The 22,132-nt window shown below is 39.7% G+C and overlaps 1 protein-coding gene across 6 annotated transcripts; it reads left to right on the top strand.

The window, feature by feature from the left end:
- The first annotated feature begins 810 nt into the window (after positions 1-810).
- Positions 811-18,677, top strand: C9orf72 (C9orf72-SMCR8 complex subunit). 6 transcript variants are annotated; one of them, XM_052777806.1, is made up of 11 exons: positions 811-871; positions 2,467-2,952; positions 6,010-6,069; positions 6,975-7,070; positions 7,735-7,799; positions 9,931-10,003; positions 13,894-14,010; positions 14,701-14,936; positions 15,444-15,501; positions 16,030-16,139; positions 16,221-18,677. In XM_052777806.1, the coding sequence occupies exons 2-11, from the start codon at positions 2,491-2,493 to the stop codon at positions 16,405-16,407; spliced, it is 1,464 nt and encodes a 487-aa protein (XP_052633766.1). In that variant the 5' UTR covers positions 811-871; positions 2,467-2,490; the 3' UTR covers positions 16,408-18,677. The 6 variants fall into 6 exon arrangements, with proteins under 6 accessions (XP_052633766.1, XP_052633764.1, XP_052633763.1 ...); XM_052777804.1 differs by lacking the exon at positions 811-871 and adding an exon at positions 1,037-1,113; XM_052777803.1 differs by lacking the exon at positions 811-871 and adding an exon at positions 1,155-1,254.
- The last annotated feature ends 3,455 nt before the right edge of the window (positions 18,678-22,132 follow it).

Genomic DNA, 22,132 nt, shown 5'->3' with positions numbered 1-22,132 from the left:
ATTTATTTTTATTGGAACTCTGCTTCTCAGAAGCTAAAACTACAATCCAATATACAGACATAAGTCATTTTAGATTCAGTGTTTAAAAATCCTTAATGAAAGTAATCTAAAAAGCAAATTTTAGCAGGCTGAAGACTACATTTTTCGATGTGAAGCTATTCAAATTGCCTAACGTTAAAAGGCATCTTGAGGAAGGTGGCTTTGTGGATAAATTGGGACGGTAAGGCTCGAAACACCGCGCTTCAGGTCTGTTGTGCCCTGTTAAGACTTTCTGTATGGGCCACTTCAAGCTGCTTAAGACACAACCCCTCAGGGTACGGCAGAGGTGAGGGAGCCTGCAGGACTGGGCGTGTGTCGTCACATTAGAGGGGTCTTCTTCCTTCTTAGGCTGTAAATAAACAAATGCCTCTTACACGTGACTGTGGTGATTTTCATCCGGACTGGATTGCAGAAGTGATGGAATGTCGTTACCATACAGCTGTAAAACTAAAGGAAGCTCAAACAAGCGCACCTTCACTGTTTTGCATGCAGTATGTTTGGCTACTAACCTAATTCTGTCATTATTAACTTCGTATTTTAAGCTTAAAAGCCCCTCCATAAAATGACGCAGCCGGCACAACGCCGTTTCCCCGGCTACCTGCAGCCGGGGCTTCCTCGGCCTCCTTCACAAGCCCCACTTGGTTTTCCCGCCAGCCCGGGGTCTGGGTTGGGGTTGTTCACTCCCACAGAGGGCCCTGGCTTACACACACTGCTCTTCCCCGGGCACACCGGCACTGCTCTCTCCGCCGCGGCGGCGGAAGCAGCTGCCACAGCACCCAGGCGCTTCTGCGGAGGCTGCGCCGGCCGCCATTTCTCCTCCGCCGCCCGTGAGGTAACGCCGCCTCCCTGCTGCCGCCGCCGCCGTCAGCCAACACGGCCCTCCCCCGTCGCCCTGGCAAGGGCTTTGGTAGCCCGGCTCCCCGCCCGGGTCCCCGCCCGCCAGCACCGCCCGCTCCCTCCCCCCGCCGGCGAGCGGCGGTGCCGCGCCTGCGCGGTAGCGCTGCTGAGGCCCGCCGCTGGATGGGCAGGCGGGAAGGGGGCGGGCGCATGCGCGGGGCGGCGGCTGGTGCGGAGGTGAGGCGGGCGCGGGGCCGCGGGCGGTGGGGGGGTGCGCTTTACCGTTCCGGGGGCTGTCGTCGTCGTCTCCGTCTCCTGTTTGCGGAGGGAACGAGCTGGGCCTCCTCGCAGCTCGCCTCCCAACCGCCTCGCCGAGAGGTGGGTCTTTTCCGAAGTTCAGAGCAGAGCTGGAGGGTGTGAAAGGGGCCTGATCCAGGCTTGGAGCGCGGTGTTCCTGCCGGCGGGCGGGCGGGCGGCCGTCGTGTGCCGCGGCTGCCTTGGTGGGCGGCGGCGGCTGGCTTTCCTTGGAAAGGCTGTGGTGAGAGGGAGTCTCTCGTCAGCCCGTGAGCATAAGGGAGCAGGGGTGGCTGACGCGCTCTTTCGTCTTCCCTGAAAACTGTGAAGTCACATGTAGAGCCTCAAACGGCCTCGGCTTCCCCGCTGCCCTCCGGGCTGGTCACCGGCTGGCAGGGGACGGCCTAGTGTTCAGCCGGGCTTGAGAAGTAGCCGGAGGAGGGTGCTTTACCCTCCCGCTGTGAGGAAACGCATCTGAACGATCTTACTAGGGACACTGACGAGAGAAAAAAAAAAAAAAAACAGTTCAGATACATGGAATGGAACGGTGCCAGAGGCCTGGCGAGTTACAGCTGTGTCAGTGAGGTGGCTGTTACTGCTCCTTAGATACTCCAGGGGTGTCCCCTCTGGAGTGCTGCAGGCAGAGAGGAAAGAAAGGCTGAGTTCTGGTCATGTGAGGTTTTGTCGAGATCAGTGGTTTTTAGGTTTTAGAGTTTTCCATCCTGGATTGAATTTGTTTGTAAAACTTTTTTATTTAATGCGTTCCTGTGGCTGTAGCGTAACTTTTAGGGAAGGTGGAACTACCTGTTATCTTCTGCAGCCCCATGAAAATGGGGAAGCTCTATCAAAATGGGTAAGTTGCTAGGGAAAATGTTTAAGGATTTGTGTGTATGCGGACACAAATGTCTATGTGTCTATGAAGAATTTTCCATCAATAGATTCTACCAAGTGCTAAACATTCACCTTGTATCGCAACACCCTGCATGTTACCGTGATGTAAAGGATATATGTAGCATTTGTCAGCTTTCTTACACAAGTTGAATGTTGTGCAGGCTCATCATACTTGTGTAGTGAGTAACGGGTATTTGAGGTCTGACTGACTAAAGTTTGTAAAGCATACCACTTCATTATGTGGAAGGTATGCGTATACACTTCCTTCTTGAATGAAGTCTACAGTGAAATCTCAGGTGTAGAAGTGATGTTGTCTCTTGAAGTCTTATTTGGAAACAAAAGAAGATGAGATAATAATGAGCGCAGCTCTGATTTTGGTTTTTTCTATGAAAACTTTTTTTTTAGGTAACGTAAGCATTTCAGTTATACATGAGAGAGGAAGCGGGCATGTCAGCTCTTTGTCCACCACCATCTCCTGCAGTTGCTAAAACAGAGATCTCTTTGAATGGCGAGTCACCTCTACTAGCTGCCACTTTTGCTTACTGGGACAATATTCTTGGCCCCCGAGTGCGGCATATCTGGGCCCCAAAGACAGAACAGGTACTTCTCAGTGATGGTGAAATAACTTTTCTTGCTAACCACACCCTGAATGGAGAAATACTTCGGAATGCAGAAAGCGGTGCAATAGATGTGAAGTTCTTCGTCTTGGCAGAAAAAAGGGTAATCATTGTGTCATTAATCTTTGATGGAAACTGGAATGGAGACAGAAGCACATATGGACTATCAATTATACTTCCACAAAGTGAACTTGGCTTCTACCTGCCACTTCACAGAGTGTGCGTGGATAGGTTAACACATATTATAAGGAAAGGAAGAATATGGATGCATAAGGTAGGTTTATTGTTCATTACTAAAAACAGTTGTCCAGGTTATCTTGAGCAAAAGCAGGAATTAAGATTCTGTGACACCTGTTATGTAGCAATTCATACACAAAAGCTCAGAGGACGTTGACCTCTCTAAAGTATACAATTTTGAAGGTTAAAAGTTATCAATATGTCAGCAAATTCAAGGCTGGGGTTTGTACCCACATGATTTATCCTGGTAATATTATATAACCTATACCAGGCTATCTCAGTGAAACAGGTATCCTGTACAGATCTTCATCTCTGTGAATTTGATATAAATTTTTGCTTTTAAGTGTGTTAATTAGTGTATTTAAACTAGGTAGAATTGTAAATTTACTGTGTTTCAAATCATTGTTTTCACTGTTGAGTTCCAGAAGAGGGAACTGATGCAATTAATGTTGTCATTGTTATTACAGTGTTATTTTTCAAAAAAAGAGTATCAAGAAACAGTTTGGCAGGTGTTAAATTGTGTAAAACTAGTGGGAGAACCACAAAAATACATCTCCTTTAGTCCAGATATTTCTACTTTTGAAATTCAAAAAGGAAAACATGCTAGCTTTTTCTGAAGAATTGCAACTCTTACCTTTGGATACATTATGGATAATTCCTTATGAAATGAAAATTGTTATGTATTTTTGTTTAAAATAAATAACATTCTAACAAGAAAAATTAAGATCTCTGTCGTCTTCATGGAGTACAAGTTGTCTTAGAGCAGTAGATTGCATGTCAGCTGTAATGTGTATGGTGATGCATGTTTGATAAAGTTTTTGTTCCTCTTCTGTTTTGAGACTTCTAGTCAACATAGACTTCCGTTTTGAGTGCTCTTATCTGAACTAATTAAGATTCCAGAAATAATAAGCTGATGCTAATTTTTGTGGTGGTGTTTCCTTTTTGGTACACGAACAAACTCCCATTGATTTTTGCTGTATTGCCTGATGATGGCTGGCAGTGTTTTCTGTCACATTGGCTCTTCATACTTCTGGGGTTTATTTTTCAGGGGAAGGATAGGACATAAAGTTCATTTCCAATATAGTAGAAACACAAATATGTCATTCCTGACCTAGTCTTCTAAAAGCCTGCTGGATGTTAGTGCTTTCGACGTAAGTGATGCTATCATATGTTCTTGTTTACATTCCTTCTCTGTCGTTTAGTGTCCTTTGTAGTGACTTTTAATGTGAGTGGTCAAATAAGAATTGTCCATCTTCCTTAGCTGTGTAGGTCTTCTCTCTTTTTGGACATTGATCCATATCAGTAAGTTTTCACAGTAGAAATAGCCTTCAAGTGGCATTGAGAATGACAAAAAAAATGTTTTCTACTAGTTTTCTCAGAAATCAGTCTTAAGTTCTTCATTGTTTTTCAGATGTTCTTGAAGCAGATAGGTCAGCTGGGTTAGCTGAGACAGTGATACATTCTGAAATAGACTTCTATTGTCTGTCTTTTATTTTTTCTTTTTTTTTTTTTTCGGGAGGAAGATCAAAGGTTCCTGCATATATCTGCAGTTCTGCAGCCTTACCTAGAAGAGAGAAAACTGCTTTGAAAATGTAGATTAAACTTTAGGCATGAGCTGTAGAATGATAATATTGAATTAAAACAGGCTCATTTTGTAGTTTGCGTTTTGAGGCAGTTCAGCAACTATGGCTACAACAGAACAAAAAATGTTGAAGTCGTATCTGAAAGGAACTGTGTATCTGTTCTGGAATTTCTAATGGTTGTGGTTATCAGCTCTCATGAGTTCTGTGTAGAGCCAGACAACAGTTCCAGCTAGACTTTAGAAGAAGAAACGTCACCTCAAGGACTAGGAGAAACATGGAACAGTGTTCAGACTGGCAAAGAAAGACAAGCAGCTCCGAGCAAGTCATCTATATGGGATTAGAATCCCCTTTTATCTACTTCAATTTTATGCTACAGATGTTTGTCTAATAATTTTGAGCAGTTATATTTCTAAAAAGAAGCGGCTTACACCATTTGTTCAGCCTTATCTTCATGAAGACTGACTTCTTTTAAAGCAAAGGATCATCATTGTCAAGGATGTCTTACTTCACTGACACTGAACTCAAGGATGGAGTTGCCCCAAGGGAATCTGCCTCGTTCCAGTATTGTTTTTCACAGATGCTTCTTTTAAATGGTTAGACAAGTTTTATTACTGTTTTAGGGCAAGTTACTGTAGCTTGTTCCATATTCATCTGCTCAAAAAAAGTCATGTAAACTCTTTTCCCACTTGAAGTTGATCAACTTTGAGTAGTTCAGTCACAGGAAACTAATGAGTAATCAATAAAAATGCAATAACCTGCCAGCATCCAGCAAAAGATACCATTAGTTCTCGCAGCGTCTTGTATTTTTGGGGTATTATATTGATTGTTCCAGTGATTAATGCCAAATTCTCTTTGTGAATAATAACTTGATTCCATTGTAAGTTGCAGTTTGAGTCCAGTTTGCTACTCAGCTGCTGATGAGTCTGTTTTGATAACTTTGTCCAGTCTCTTGTACATTGTCTTTTCTGTATTTTGAGGTTTCATGTCTCCTGTACTTGGTTAAAAAACAATGTTTTGAAGACTTGTCAGTGTCTCAAGGTGTGGAAAAAAAGTCTTGTTTTTCCTACCCTCCCCAAACAAATAATTTTTCTCATTCTGAAGATCTCTTTTTTCTCTTGCTGCATCAGGAACCATAAGTCTGTATCCATTTGAAAATAAAAATCCATACCTAAAGTGGAATTCTGCACTATAATCTGATCATTTGGCATTTTCTTGATCTGTAATGAAGAAACTTAATGTTTTGTCATTGTCATCACACCCTCCCTTTCTTGCTACTTCTGGCCAAGCATGTGAGAGTTTTGGTGGGGGGCAAAGCAGGGCATGTTGGTCTGTTTAAAATGACATCACTTCCTGCTAATGTCAACTCTGTAAAAGAAAAAAGACTTGAACATCGAAATTTGAATCTAAGAAGCATGACTCCACAGGGAAGAAACTGTACCATTTGACTGTTGTGTGCATACATATATAAACAAATACCAGAGCGTTTATATTTAACTGCTTCTCTTGCTCAGGAGAGGCAAGAACATTTCCAGAAGATTGTGTTGGAAGGCACGGAGAGAATGGAGGATCAGGTAAGGGCCATCTGGTTGATGCGTATGGCACACCATCACAAAAGTATTTGACTGCATCTGGTGACTGTAGAAGTTGGTGCTGCTTCTTATTTTTGGGATCCAGGAAGATACTTTGGAGTGGCTGATGACCTGCCATGCACAGGAGGCAAAGTTTCTGAAGATAGGATGATGGAAGCTGTGAACAAGTTGAAGGAAAATATATTTCATCACTTTATGGGTAAAACAGAAATCTATGAAGAATATTACCTTTCAGAAAAGGAAAGTCACTTGAACTTGAAGCTCTGTAAAGGTAGTAGCTTCCATAGATTCATGCTCGCCTCCTATCAAGGATGGTTTTTCACTAGGTTGTTACCTTTTCAAGTTACAGAGACATACGGAGTCTGTCATGTTGGAATGTGGTTGGAGACCTAACGGATAAGACTGTGCAAAGAATGTGATTTCTGAAACTGTAAATATGAAATTGTCGCTTCAGTTTCTTGTGATAGATAAATCAGATAAGTAATTTTGTGTGTTATTAACTAATATGCCTGTGTTTGGTTTCCTGTCATTGTTAAAACATCAGACTTGAATCTAAAATGCTTAACAGTAATTGCACATAATATGGTATGATCAAATTATCTCACTCCAAATACTTGTCTAGGCCAGTCAAACTGACTGTGAAAATTAGCATTGGACCCTGGAAATACATTTTAGACATGATGTTGAGAAGCAATATATATGTTTCCAGTTCATAATTATTGATGAGCAAAGCCCAAGAAGTCTGTGCATCAATTTCCACTCATACCACACTTCCAAACAATAGGAGGTTAAAGATGTTTTGCATGTAATATTGCAAGTTCATGTTAGTAGTAACTTCTAATACTGCACAATGTGCTTTTACTTCAAGCATTTTATTTATTGTGCAGGGCCAGAGCATCATTCCAATGCTGACTGGAGAAGTCATTCCTGTAATGGAACTCCTTTCATCTATGAAATCACACAGTGTTCCAGAAGAAATAGATGTAAGTCCTTGTGTTCTTTGCATTCTGAATAAAAAAGTGGCTTTAGCACTCTGGTTTGGTACTCTCTTTGGTGGACAAAACCCCACAGTTGTCATAAATTCTTGTATGCCCCAGCTGATTCACATCAAGTTCTCCTAAGTGGTGTCGGGAATGGTTTAACATAACTGTTGTAGTTCGGTAAATAAACAGTAGTAGCAGCAGCTTTTATGGTCAGCACTTAGCAAAATTGACTGCGTAGGATGATACCGTTTTTAAGAGTGGAGTGGAAGGGCTATTTGATGCATAGCAAAATGAATGGGGAGGTAAATGGTTTTAATGTTGATACTTGTTTCAGTGTGGCTTAGACTTCTCAAGGAGGAAGTAGAAGTGATCTCTCATGCACTGATTTAAAGTATTTTGGACAAGGTTATAGAAAAAAGCCACTGAAGGGAATCTGACTTATGACTGGTGAAGAACGTTTAATAATCGAGTAACTTTCTCATTTTCAAAATGCTTTGGCTAAAGTCAGAAGGTCTTTTTAAGGTTGTGCTTTTTTGGACGGTCTTACAACTTAGCTTAAATAGTTCCCAAACAGTTCCCACCTATCATTAAAACCAAAAATCAATTAATTGGAAGGTGTTGCAGAAGGTTGTCTAACCTTCCTTTATATTTACTTGCATTTCAGATAAGTGACACGGTACTGAATGATGATGACATTGGGGATAGTTGCCATGAAGGCTTTCTTCTCAAGTAAGAATTTCAGTTTTGATTTATGCTGCAGTAAAACAGTTTAAACTTGTGTGTGTATATGTATGTATCTATCTATCTATCTTTATGTGCATGTGAACATGTATTAGATTACTTTTCTTCATAGGAGATGGCAGGATGATATGTATGTGGCTTTTTGAAATTTTTGTCTACAAAATGTGGTAGAAGTTGCTGTCGTTTTAGAAGAATGGCTCTGAGCTGATAGCTGCATCTCTATAGACTGTGTTGTCACAGAGTCATTTGCTTGATAATAGAATTTCCATCAAATATAATTTTTCTTTGATAATTATGTTTAACTTTATGAGGATATAACTCTTAAGTCTTACATTTTTATGAAAAGCCAAAAAAAATGGGTTGTGTTTACTGCCTAAACTATGAATAAGAGTCATTAATGGTATGGCATATAGAAAGGTTATTATTAAATTGTGTATTTCTCTTTTTTTCCCCCTGTTTTTAATGTGTAAGTGGAAGTAGTGGCACTTGGGAGCATCTTGGTCTCTTCCTGTGGGAAAGCATATTTCATAGATTTTAATTGATGTTCAGTTACCTTTCAGAACATCTCTGGTGTAACTGCATTCACTTATGTAGTGCCTAGTGCCATCTATTTATACAGCATCACATATGCTTTCAGTACTGCAGAAATTCATGTATTAAATTAACTAATTCTTCACAATAATGTAGTATTTAGTTCCATAGAGAATTTGGGAAATAATGAAGTGACTATTATGGAGTGTATTATTGTATAAACAACTAGAGCCATTGATCCTACAATGATGAGCTATTCTTATAACAGATGGAGATTTATTGGGCAGGTAGTAGCCTGTAGGGTGTCAGTTAATCTCTTGTGCTGCTCTTTCTCCCTGGAAATTTTGTCCGGAAAAGAATAACATGGCCATTCGTGTGAAGGGTCCAAATGTCTGCTTTTTAGCTTATCTGCAAAGCTTATTAGCTCATCTAGGTTCAGATTTCAAGTCTTAAATATAGTGTTGTATGGATTTATACATGTTATTAAATAAAAATTGGATTGAACTAAGTTAACTGCCATATTAACAATACCAACCTCTAAAATAAGTAGTTATGCTTTCTTAGTAACTTCTAAATGAAATTAAACATCTATTTCTGCCCCAAAGGAAGAACTCATAGGTATTCAGATGACCTTAAATTTAACTCTTAGAATATACTGGATAAGAGAAATAGTAGCAGGTCCACTACAAAGTCCACCTGTAGGATTTCAGAGTCTGAGTGTAGCTATTATAGTCCTTATCAGTTAGAGGTGTTTATTAGAACTGGTTAATCACATACAATGCATCCTTCAGTAAGATAGTATAAATATGCTTCTGTATATTCACAGGTATTGGAGAAATTTTTTAATACTACCTAGACTTTCTAGGGTATCTAGACTTTTTGAAGCTGTGGGCCAGGTGCTGGTTTGAGAAAGTACAGCGGGAAAGGGAGGATGAGGATAAGAAACCTCAACAGAAGTTTCTTAAGGACAAGTTAAGAGTTGTCAAGGTTAGTCCAGCTATATTTACTGCAGCCTCTAAGCTTAAGGGAGACTATATCAGATCTGTGTGCTGCTGGCAACTCACAAGACAAGATCACTCAACTTCAAGCATGCCTGTGTGTATTTTGAGGGACTCAAGCTTGTGATGTGCTCTTGCCCATGTAGTTAGCAAGAGTAGAACAGTTTACCCGCCAGGTCTCCCAAAATGGGTTTCTGACCCACAGTTTCAGAAAATTGGGACAACCACGGAATAGGTCTTCTGTATAGATGCTTTTGAATCCTTCATTATTAGTATGTCTTCTGTTACTTTAGATGAGTTATTTTATACAGGTTCTGTAATACAGTTAGATAGTAGCGATAGACAGTTGTTGTTTGCTCTGTAACTGGTGTTTGGAGATATTGAGTGACAGTCTTTTTATTCATCAAAATGAAAATGTAGATACTATTGAACTTTTGGATTTCAGCAGTAACCTACACAGCTGTGTGAGGCCCTATGGGTATGGGCCTATATTAATACTAGAAGCGCTTCATTTTTCTTATGAAGATGATAATTGTTTTATTTGAAAAGTCTGATTAAATGTATTAACCTATGTTTGTTTTTATTTGCAGTGCAATTAGTTCACACCTGCAGACCTGTGGTTGTTCTGTAGTTGTAGGAAGCAGCGCAGAAAAAGTTAATAAGGTAATGCACTTTCTAAAAAACCAAACTTAAATGCTGACTATTAGGAGTGTTAGTGTGTTATTTGGAACAAGGTTTATCTATAAACATACTTGAGGTTGAAGAAGGAAGGAATACTGTTGTCTGGTTATCTTACTTCATCTGATTCATCTAGCAGTTGATAATTCTGCCTGAAAATTGCCTTATCAGTTATATTCTGGCAACTATAAGAAAACCAATGTATTTAATTTAATTGATACTCTATATAAACAAGTAAATGAGTCTGAGCTTTTTGTTAGCTACAATACACAAATTGAAGAGGTCTGAACTGGCTTGCTCAGTTCAGCTATGTCAGTGGGTATTTTCCATGTACTCTTAAGAAATTAGTATCTGCATAATTTTTCTTAACACTGGGGAATAAATGTACTTCTGCATCATGAACTGCTCATGTTTCGTGGAACCTCAAAGCTGCTGAGCCTGTAGTCACACACATAAACATGTTGAAACGGGCAAGCTTACCAGGACTTCAAACCATTCCAGCAATTCCAGTATTTTTTTTTCATCATAGCTGTATTTGTGTTGACTTCATCTTCAGTCTGTTTAAAACTTAATTGGTAAGTAAGTGTACAGTTCAGCTGGTAGATCTTAAATTAGGTTTGACTCATTGTCCTGGTTTCAGCTGGGATAGAGTTGTCTTTCTAGTAGCTGGTATAGTGCTGTGGTTTTGAGTTAGGTATGAGAAGAATGTTGATAACACACTGATGTTTTCAGTTGTTGCTAAGTAATGTTTAGTCTAAAGTCAAGGATATTTCAGCTTCTGATGCCTAGCCAGCAAGAAGGCCAGAGGGGCACAAGAATTTGGGAGGGAACACAGCCAGGGCAGCTGACCCAAAGTGGTATTCCATACCATGTGACGTCATGCCCAGTATATAAACTGGGGGAAGCGGGGTGGGGGGGGATCACCGCTTGGGGACTAACTGGGCATCAATCGGCGAGTGGTGAGCAATTGCATTGTGCATCATTTGTATATTCCAATCCTTTTATTATTACTATTGTCACTTCATTAGTGTTATCATTATTAGTTTCTTCTTTTCTGTTCTATTAAACCATTCTTATCTCAACCTAGGAGTTTAACTTCTTTTCCCGATTTTCTCCCCCATCCCATCCCACTGGGGTGGGGGCAGGGAGAGGGGAAGTGAGCGGCTGCGTGGTGCTTAGTTGCTGGCTGGGGTTAAACCACGACCCTCATCTTTCCAGAAGAACCAGAAAGAAGCAAAGTCCAGATCTAAACCCCTGAAAATGTGTCCTCTAACAACAAAATAGTGTGTCATACTGGCTGGAGCACATCAGGGATGATGTTTAGGAGCTTTCAGTTCTAGAAAAAATAAGCAGCATTAGCTGTACCTCTTAACAGGGAAGAGTATATACATAATTATGGTCTATTTGGGAGGAAAAAAAGGTCACTCTTGGAAGCTATCATTTCAGAACAAGAAAATAATTACATTTTTGTGGCAGACTTTTTTTTTCCCATGCTGTTAGTAACTCTCTTGTAAGCCTGTTATGAAATATTTAATTTGAACCAATATGAAACTATCACCTGCACTGTTTTTCCTCTAATGTTTTGGTGTAAATGGAGAGTTTCTTGATGCTTATTTTAAGCTTACCCAGTATGTGAGGGAAAAATCAAATGAGGATGTTTTCCTTATTCAGAATTGTCCAAGTACTTTTTTTGTATACAGCTTTTTGATTATACCAAAATGCTAGTTTCAGATAAACTGAAAGCAGCTCCTGGAAGAGATAGACTTGTGTTTGCTGTCCATTGAAATATTTCTTAAAGCATATTTCCTTTTAGCGTACTGCAATGTATCAGCATTTTGTTTAGAGAGATTTCCCTTTGATTTGCATTTAGTTAGGGTGTTACTCCATCCCTTCTAATAAAAAAACTGAAGTTAATTTTCAGTTAGGATATTCAGAGATAAATCATGAAGGGAATGTTGTTTTCTTTGAGAGCAGATGAATTTCACTAAATCAGTTGCCTCTCTACGTTCATGGCTGTGTCCCTTTAATAAACCTCTTTGATTCAGAATATCCCTGCAACTGGGAATGAAAAGAAAGGTTTCATAAAAGTGCAATCTAGAGCCTTCAGGTATTAGGCACCACCACACTTAATGACTGTACCAATACTGCTGTGAGGGTAAGATTCTGTGTAGTTATGTAGCATTACAAGTTTTCAATTTACACTGGGGCCTCTGGGCCATACAATAACAATAGTCCCATGTCCTGAGACCATGACAAAGGTCCTACAGTGGTACCTGTGGAGAAAAAGTATATTTAGAAAACTTCATTTTATGTTAGGGAATGGTTTTGTATATTGGGCTTTTCTGTCTGATTATGTTTTTAATTGTGATGTGCTAATTATTGAGCTCTGGTTTATTTAGTAAGACTAAAACCTTCCTTTGAGGAAAAATCCATTTTAATTCTCAAAGTTGATGCCCTTTTTGATATATGTATGTATGTATCTGTGTGTATTGCTTCAGCGTGAAATAAAAATTAAGAACAGTGGTCCTGCTGAGTATATTATATATTAATTGTAGCCTATAAATATTATGTATTTTATAGTATGTAGGGCTTCTTGCTGCAGTGTAATATAATAGTCTTTTTAAAAATTCAAGGCACCTTTAGTAAACCTGTGTTTTGAAATAAGCACTTTGTGATGCTTTATAAAAATTGAGGGGGGGGGATGCATTGTTTCATGTGTATTGGCAGTGATGGTAAAGCACCTCTGATGAAATAGACAGTAAATGCTGATACTGAAAAATAATCACAAGCAACAGGGGAACCAGAGAGAAGAAAATTCTCAGTTCTTAGCTGAAATCAGCTAACCACAGTTAATAGGTATTGTTTCAGGGATGTAAGATTTGCACATGTTTAAGTTAGCATAATAGAGGAAATGTTAAAGGCTTAAGTGGTTATAAAAAGCTTAAAGTTTATAGTTCATAAAATAATTAATTAAAAGGCTTTAAGGTCTAAATGGTTGTGAGTATGTAAAATAATGTATTGATAAGCTAGACACTATAGGAAAAAAACCATTCTAGAAAAATGTGAGTCTTAAGATACATCCAGGCTAAATTTCATAAATTCTACACAGGTTCTTATCAGCAGTGTGCTCTTTGTGTCACAGTGCAACTGTTCTGAAGTAATTGCTTGCTTTATGGCATACTTTAGCTTTCCTTAAAGTAAAAAAAACACCTATTGCATCTTGCTGAAGTGGCGAAAAGCATTTAGTCAGAAGCTAGGTTGTCATTGTTAGGTACTGCACAAACACATTGTGCAAGAATAGAGCCTTCTCAAACATCTTACAGACACAGATAGGACTCCACAGGTTAAGACTGAAAGATTAGCAGAATGCATGATTACTTGTAGCTGTAGTAGCACAGGAGTTTGAAAATGGATAATGAAGTACCTTTGTTGCTTTTAAGGGAGAGTTTGAGGAAATTACTGAGGAAATAAGCATGGATACTTATTTAGGCAATCGACTGTGCCTGAATGAATAAAGTAAGAGGCTTAAAAGGCTAGGAAAATAATCACAGTAATTCATGTTTATGTAATAGGAAGAGGCAGCAGAAGGCAAAAGTGATTTGTTCTATGTAGTTGGCTAAAAAACAAACTTTGCCAAAAAGTGTTGGATTTTTTCTTTATTTGACAAGAAGTTGGAGTAATATGGCTTACAGCTTAATAATTGAAGTATGTCACTGTTCTGTGACCTTGGTAAAGTTTTGGCTTTTCTAATAAGCACGGTGAACTTTTTTGTTCATAATTTGAAATGCCTAATATATTCTAATCAGAAATTCCATTTGAAGATCAGTTCATTCCTTACATTTTCATGTTTTTCAAAACTGTTCTTTTTAATGCAGATTGTGAGAACGTTGTGTCTGTTTCTTACGCCGTCAGAGCGGAAGTGTTCCAGACTCTGTAGAAATGAGTCTTCTTTCAAATACGAGTCAGGACTTTTTGTTCAAGGCTTGCTCAAAGTAAGTACTCTTAGGGTAGTTCTATTCTTCTGTAGTTTAAGAACATTCTTTGATGTGTGTATGCGTGTGCATATTATATGCACACGCATACACATACATAGATGTTCAAAGAAATACGTGATCTTCCCTTGATTCCTTTCTGGCACTATCGCTTTCCTTGTAACTATTTGCATGTTAAAATTCCAAGCCAGTCTTTTCTCTAACACATCTACTTCTTGGGTATCGTTCCTGTACTTTGAGGTACAGTAATAATACTCTTTTGCCTACTTGGGGCTAGAATCCCAAAAGGCATTAAATTTTTGTGTTGTACCAAAACCAAAAAAAGAGCAGTCCATCCATCCTACAGTTTCCAAGTATTTTGAATAGAAAAATAATGCTTCTTGCTCTAGCAAGCAGTCTAAACGTACCAGATAAATATAATACTGTAGTATTAATGGGCTCATGAAGCAGATGATGCAATACTGCAATATACAGGTTACCTCAGTACCTGTTTTCACGATTATATTAAGGGAAACATCCAGTATGAGGGACTTTTTACTGGGCTACAACCACCAGTTCTCTCAAACAAAACGTATCTAAACAAATGAGATTTAAAATTTAGACATGATGCTTTAATACTGTTTTGTTCCAATATAGCTTTGTTTTTTTTAAAAAAGTAACTAGAAGAATAATTTTTTTTCACTAAAACAGGATGCAACAGGAAGCTTTGTGTTGCCTTTCCGTCAAGTAATGTATGCGCCATATCCTACTACGCATATAGACGTAGATGTCAATACAGTGAAGCAGATGCCCCCTTGTCATGAACACATCTATAACCAACGACGATATATGAGATCCGAGCTGACAGCATTTTGGAGAGCTAATTCAGATGAAGAAATGTCTCAAGATCATATTATCCACACAGATGAGAGTTTCACACCTGATTTGTATGTACTCCTCTGTCACATCTCTCAAAAGTTACTTGATTTGGGACAAGAGAGTAAAGTAGTACAAAGTGTACTTTCTAATAAAGTACATGAGATTTTTTTGTTTTTAATAAGCTTCTTCAGCTCCGGTACTTGCATTTGTTTTGGAGGAATTTACCAGTTCCATCAGTAGTTTCATTGCATTAAATATTAGTGAAACTCATTTTCAGTGATACATCTGACCATGTTATCTTAATTTTGTTGCCTGTTTTAAATAGGTGTATAACAGACCGAAGTGTATTTGACAGGGCCCAATGGCTTTCCTGGATTTAGTTAATTACATCTGAAAGTTTTGCTTTAAAATTCTGGATTAGCTTTAAAAATAGCAGGATTATAATTCACTAAAATTTTGAATTCACTTTTAATATCTGCCAGATTGTAAACAGTAATGCTGTTGCTGTGCACAACTGCTGGACAGTTAGTGTCCATGGCATTACCTCACATGTTTGTTTGCTTTCTTTTCTATAGAAATGTCTTTCAAGATATCCTGCATCGAGATACATTAGTAAAAGCCTTCCTGGATCAGGTAATTATTGCTTTTTCAGAAAGAACAAGAACTGAAGTTCAGTGCTTTGAGCCCTAGTAACAGATAACTTAACATGAATAGATGATTTGTTGGCTTGGTAGCTCTTTTTCATACTAGTGCTATGATTCTTCTCGGCATAACTAGAGAGAAAAATACTTGTGTTATTTGTAGTATAATACTGAAATTCCTTACGTATGAAAAACAATGCACATTTTCTATGGCTGCGCAACAGTGTCTACAATTACGTATTGAGAAAGCTACCTGATGGAGATTAATTTCATATCATTTTAAAAAGGAAAATAATACTTTATCCAAACAGAATTGTAAAACAGCTTAATTTATTGCATCTGAGCAGCTAGAAAGCTAAGAAAGAATGTTGAGTATGTCTACAAATATGCTGTTAATATGCCTGCTTTGCTACAATTAAGGATATGTATGTGTGTATGCAATGTTTCTTTATATTTCACATTCTTAAAATGATACTTGAATTTCCATGTCTACTTAATTTTCTGGTATAATTTTTAATAGATCTTCCATCTGAAGCCTGGCTTGTCTCTGAGGAGTACTTTCCTTGCACAATTTCTACTAGTCCTTCACAGAAAAGCCTTAACTTTAATAAAATATGTAGAGGATGACACGTAAGTGAACAGATAATAGAAAGCAGGTGTTGAGAAACTTCCTCTGTTCTTTTTTACAAAACCTTTTTTATTTTCTTACAGGCAAAAAGGAAAAAAACCTTTTAAGTCTCTTCGTAGCTTAAAGATAGATCTTGACTTAGCAGCAGAGGGCGATCTTAACATAATAATGGCTTTGGCTGAGAAGATTAAACCAGGTCTACATTCCTTTATCTTTGGGAAGCCATTCTACACTAGTGTACAAGAACGTGATGTGCTCATGACGTTTTAAAGTTCTCCACCGCTGACGTGTAGTATTGCAGTCTTGCATGGTACGAAAAGAAATCTGCCTGTGTGACCACCACGCTTGTGACAATCATTGACTTGATTGAGGATGGAGCATTAGGAGCACAGTGACACTGCAGTCTGTCCAAAGCAGGAGGGGATCTTGTTAGAGGCAATATCAGCTTAACTAGACAAGTATGATTTTAATGAATCCATCTCTTCTGTGTGCTTTAACAGTAAATGTTACCAGAGGTTCCCTTGCCATATAGGCCTAGTAGATAAATTTGAAAAAGTTTTGGTGTATGATAAAGGGAAGCATTTTAGTTTTCTTTCCCGAGAGACTTCCTTAAGATGTGTGTCAGTTTTTCCCAGTTCTGCTGTGTCAGTATATTTAGTGTTTCCACAGAAAACAATACATACGTCCTCTCTAATCATGGAGCAATCATGGAGGTTGCAGAATAGGGGCCCTCCAGGCGTTTCAAAGAGGTTTTAAAAGTGTTTGTTCTTATGTATGCGGTACAAATCTGAAATATGTCTTCCCTCATCTCCCTTTTTAACACTACTGTCTCCTCCATTTAGAGCATTAAAAGTGTTCGGGATTTTTAGTATACTACAAATTGCTATTCTTGTGCAACAGTGCAAACTGTTGACTATGAGCAGCTTAAATAGCAGCACTCTGCTTGTGGGAACTGGGTCATTATTTAAGCAGCTTTCTGCATGCAAGTGCCAACCAGGATACTCTGTCACAGATTGTTGGGCCATCCCGCAGTGAAGTGTTCAATGATCCAGCATAATTGAGCTCTTTCAAAACACAAAGCAGAAAACTTGTGTCATTCAGCAGCAGTTGTCAGTCTTTCTGCCTGTTAACTGCTGCTGGTTTTTCCATTATCAGTTAGAATAAGGTTCAGATTAAAGTATTAGACCTTCCCAAAGAACACAATGGTGATAGCCAAACTAAAAGATGAAACAGTAATTTTTTTTTTGCATTGCCATTAATATATTTAGTAATCCTTAATTCAGAGATGAGCACAGCTATGAACTAATGTGATTAGCATTTTCCTAAGTGAATTCTAGTGAATAATCTTGCCAATCTTCTTAGTTCATCTTAGCACATCTCCAACTTTGCTTTGCTTGAAAATAAAAACACGTTTTCTATTTGTATGCCTCAACCTTTGCTTCTCAGTAGCATGTAGAGCAGTGTGGTGTCAGGTTAATCCACACCCATTTTTTTGAGTTCTGACGCACAGTTGGTGTACCACTCATTTAAATATAACACACATCTGTACTGCATGTTGTTGTATTTCTTTTCTTTTTGGACAAACACAGGAATATATTTGTATTGTGTTAGCATAACCTCATAACTCAATATTCATTGTGAAAGAGCTGCACTTGTGATTAAAGAAGCCACGGTTGCTTTATTGCTATAATTGTCCTTGGCGAACAGGTTTCTGTCTTCAAGATAGCTTTTTAGTGTCTCTTTCATGCAGCGAGGCGTTGGAAGTTAACAAAAGTTAGATTCACAACTTCTCCTGAAATGTGCAATACTCAGATTTTAAAAGGAATACTGTCCTTTTTTATTTAGATGTCCAGAATTCCCTTACATTTCCTGAAAGACAAAGATTCACAATTAAATATTTAGTGCTTCTGAAAGATGTGGAATTGAGCCCCACTGCACACCATTTTTGTGAATGAACATCATCAGCATTACCTGGTTGAATATGTAATTGCATTTTGTGGAGCCAGTTTTTTGCTGCACATGCATGTAGGACTCTTGCAATGAGCTCGGTGCTTCACGAAAAGAACTTGTCAGAATTATGCTGACATAAATTACTTGTGCTGAGACTCTTTTGTCTTCCTACCATTATTGATCCATTAGAAAAGAGCCTGATTGTGCTAAGTTTTTACTCTCATGTCTAAGATTGTGGAAAAAAATGTAAAGACTGCTGAAACTTGTAATGTAGAAGTTGCGTTGAAGGCTAAAGAAGAGCTTTAAATGTGTTGCTGAAATTAATCACTTCACGTTGATAGCCATTGGAAACTTAGCATTGACACTAACAGTAAAGCTCTGTTTACTAAAGATCCTGTCACTTTTTGAAATTACTAAATGCTGGAAACTTTCTCAGTTGCTACTTTTGTTGCACAACTGTCACAAGTGCACTGTCAGAAGTGCAGAATGTATGGTGAAGTAAATTATTAAATGCATCTGCATGTTGTGTTGTAAATCTTGCTCAGGAACAAAGTGTTCTAATAAAATCCAGGCACAATTTTTTACTTCAATTGCTGCTGATTTTTTTCATAGAAACTTCTGTTCTGTGTCTGATAGAATCATTATCTTTTATCCTTTGAAATAAAGAAGAAACCTTTTTCCATATAGACTGCCATTGTTAGAAAGTCATCTGTTACTTAGTTCTTCCATTTCTGTTAAGGACTTAACTCATTTCAGTCTGAGACTGGTGTGACTTGCTATGCCTCTGATGTGCTCGAATAAGAATTTAGCCTCTACTTTTAAAAAGTTTTAATCCCATATGTGAGAATTTAGAAATGTTTTAAGGAGTTCACTTATATCTAGCAGTCAGTGAATACCTTTCTTCAGGATTTTAGTTCCGTACAGTTAAAAGAATATAGGGCAAATTTATTTCTTCCAGTTGGATTTGAAAGGGGAGTAGTGTTTTAGAGCATTTTTAGTAGCACATTTTCCCTGATCTTGATTTCTGGTCTTTGCATACCTATAAAGGTAGCACAGAAAAACATCCACTAGAATGTCTTATTTGTGAGGACTGCAGAGGATATTCCCAGTCTATGTATCAGTATGTCGTAATGTCAGTTTTATTCCAGAGCGAAACGGGTATTTTGGTAATGTTGTTATCGCTGAGCCACCAGTACGTTATACCAATACAGAGTGCCAGGACTTCTATGCTCCATCCTCTACTGAGAAAAGGCATTAGAAAGATTTCTCTTCCTATTCTCAGATCTGTGAAGACAAATTGGTCCAAAATGCGAGGGCAATCTCATACAGGCATGTCGCTCACCTCTATTGTCTAATCAGAGCCTACAAAGAATATACTTTGTTCTCTCTTCAAGAGTAAAGAGGCATAAACCATGTACGTTAGTATGCAGAGGAGTTTTTTGCACATGAACAGAACATGGTTGTGTCATTTACCTCTGTCCTGGCATAGAGCTAACATAGAGCTCTGTTACACCTCCTACTTGGGCAAAACACCAAGGAAACTCCGTGGCAGCATGCCCTTATTTACAAGGTTGTTCATGTGATACTTCGGTTAAAGGAAGTAATTATCTCGCTTCTCAAAGGCATGCTGTTCATATGCATGTCCAGAGGATTCAAGCACAGAAGACTTTAATTAAAGTTGGGAAGTATGAAAAAAGGACACAATCCTGACAACAATCATCGAGTAACTCTGACTTCGGTTCTAACTAAAATAATAGAGCTACCCTGCAAGAACTATTAACCTTCAGTTAGCACAGGGGAGCTTTTCAAAGCAAAAGATCAATGGAAAGAGAAATTTCTGCTTAAACGGCATGGCATGGCAACTGGTAATTCTGCCCTTTTTTTACATGTTTGTATTGTCATGTAGGTGGGTGAGGTCCCTGGCAACTGGAAAAGGGCCAAAAGGCAATCTGGGGGACTGCAGGTTGACCAGTTTCACTCAGGTACCTGGGAAAATCATGGCATGTGTCCTCTTGGAGCACATGTCTTGTCACATGAGGGAGAAGAAGGTGATGGGGAACTGTCAGCACAGCTTGACCAAGAATGAATGGTGCTTCACCCACCTCATCACTTTCTGTGATAAAATGAGTGGATTTGCGGACAAGTGGAAAACAGGGGATATCATTTAGGTTGACTTCAGCAAGGCTTCCAGCACTCTCCCACAATGTCCTTGTGTCCAGGCTGGATGTTGGGGTCTGGGTGGGTGCCCCAGCAGGGGAGTAAATACCTGGTTGGGCGGCTGGTTGGGCAGAGATGGTGGTCGCTGGATAGAATCTTCTGGTAGGCTTGTGCCCCATGGGATCCCACAAGGTCTGCCCTGGGGCTTGTCCTGTTCAACATCTCTATCCATGACGTGGGGACGTGACCAAGTGCACCGTCAGGTTTGCGGGTGACACCAAATTGGGGGGCACCAGCCGATAGTCACGAGGGCAGGGCGGCTGTCCAGGGGGACTGGACCGGTGGGAGGAGAGGACCGGACCCCCACGCGCTCAGGGCAGGAGCACTGCGCAGCCCTGCCCCGGGCAGGCCGAGCCCTGGCCGCCATGCCAGGGAGACCAGGGGCAGCTCTGGGTGGGCAGCGAGCTGACAGGGCCAGAGAGGCTGGAGATAAGGGAAAGCTTTTCCCCCACGAGGACAGCTGGGGAGTGGGGCCAGGCCCAGGGAGGTGGTGCCATCTCCCTCCTTGGAGGGTTTCCAGCCCCTACGGGATGGAGCCCTGAGCCCTGGTCTGACCCCATGGCTGAGCCTGCTCTGGGCAGGGGTCAGACTGGGGACCTACCAAGGTCCCTGCCAGCCCGAACTGTCCTGCAGTGCTACGTCCTGGCAGGCAGGCTGCAGTCACTGTTGCTTCAAACCAGAGAACAGCTGAGGTGGGCAGTGACCTCCAGAGGGCAGTGGGTCCAACCCCCTGCTTGGACCAGGCCAACTTCCATCGAGGTTGCTCGTGGCATCATCTGGCCAGTTCTGAGTATCTCCAATGGCACAGATAAAAGCAGGGGCTGAATAAACTCTACTGTGAGAGCACAGGTGTGCAAAAGCTGAAAGGTGGTCCTGGATTCACCAGTGAAACTGTGGGTGCACTAATATATGAATCCCAGAGAGAAAAGTTAGGTATCAGGCATATGGTATCTGTAGGGTCTAGCACACGTTACAATCAATGGCAGCACGTCCTTCACTTGAAACATGATGGCTAATCAGACCTTTTTGTAGAAACATCTATCTGCAGCAAGGAAGCAAAGACTTTTAAGAGGGAGGAATGTAGACATATAAGCAAGGGTAATTAGGTAAAATCACTTAAGATATTTTTGGCTGAGTGTCAAAGTAAAAGCTTGATGCTGTGAAGCAGTGGTGTCTCAAAGGCAAACATCTGAACCTTCATCCCTAACCTGTATCTAACAATACGCCAAAATGTTTGAAAATGTACAACAGCCAAAAGCTAATTTGTGAAACTTAAAGTTCAATGCCAGCTTCTCTTCCATTTAGAAAATTGTCTCATTATAGTACAACAGTGTCTTTTCCAGCTTCAGTTAAATATGACCAACGGTTGCCAGACTTTCAGTTTTCAGTAGAAGCAGCAACATAAGAAATTACAGGTCAGGGAATACTGAAATTTAGTACTGCAGCCTATACAAACAGTAATTCAGTATTTCTGCCAAAATGTTGAGTACTGTAGCTGACTAATGAAACTGCAGTTACAGCCTTCTGCACTCATCCATAGGGATGCAAAGCAGTTTGTCTTTGATGAGATTTCTGTCTGTCTCAGGCTGCCTATGCACTGGAGATTAATCCTGCATCACTTCGTCTCCTGCTGGTGTTCCCTGCCCCGTCTCTGTGACAGCAGTATTTGGAAATAATTTCTGATAACCTAGGTTCTGGAGGAAGGACCTTCTGGCATTAGGGGTTTTTTTTCAGTAGCCAAGGGCAGCTGCACAAACAAACCACACAGAGTACAAAGGTCCTGGACAAAAGTAATGACTAATTAACTTCATACCAGTTTTTGGCAGAG

The sequence above is a fragment of the Harpia harpyja genome, chromosome Z (genome assembly GCF_026419915.1).
Source record: "Harpia harpyja isolate bHarHar1 chromosome Z, bHarHar1 primary haplotype, whole genome shotgun sequence".
NCBI classification, from domain to species: Eukaryota; Metazoa; Chordata; class Aves; order Accipitriformes; family Accipitridae; genus Harpia; species Harpia harpyja.
This window is presented reverse-complemented; position numbering and strand designations above follow the sequence as displayed.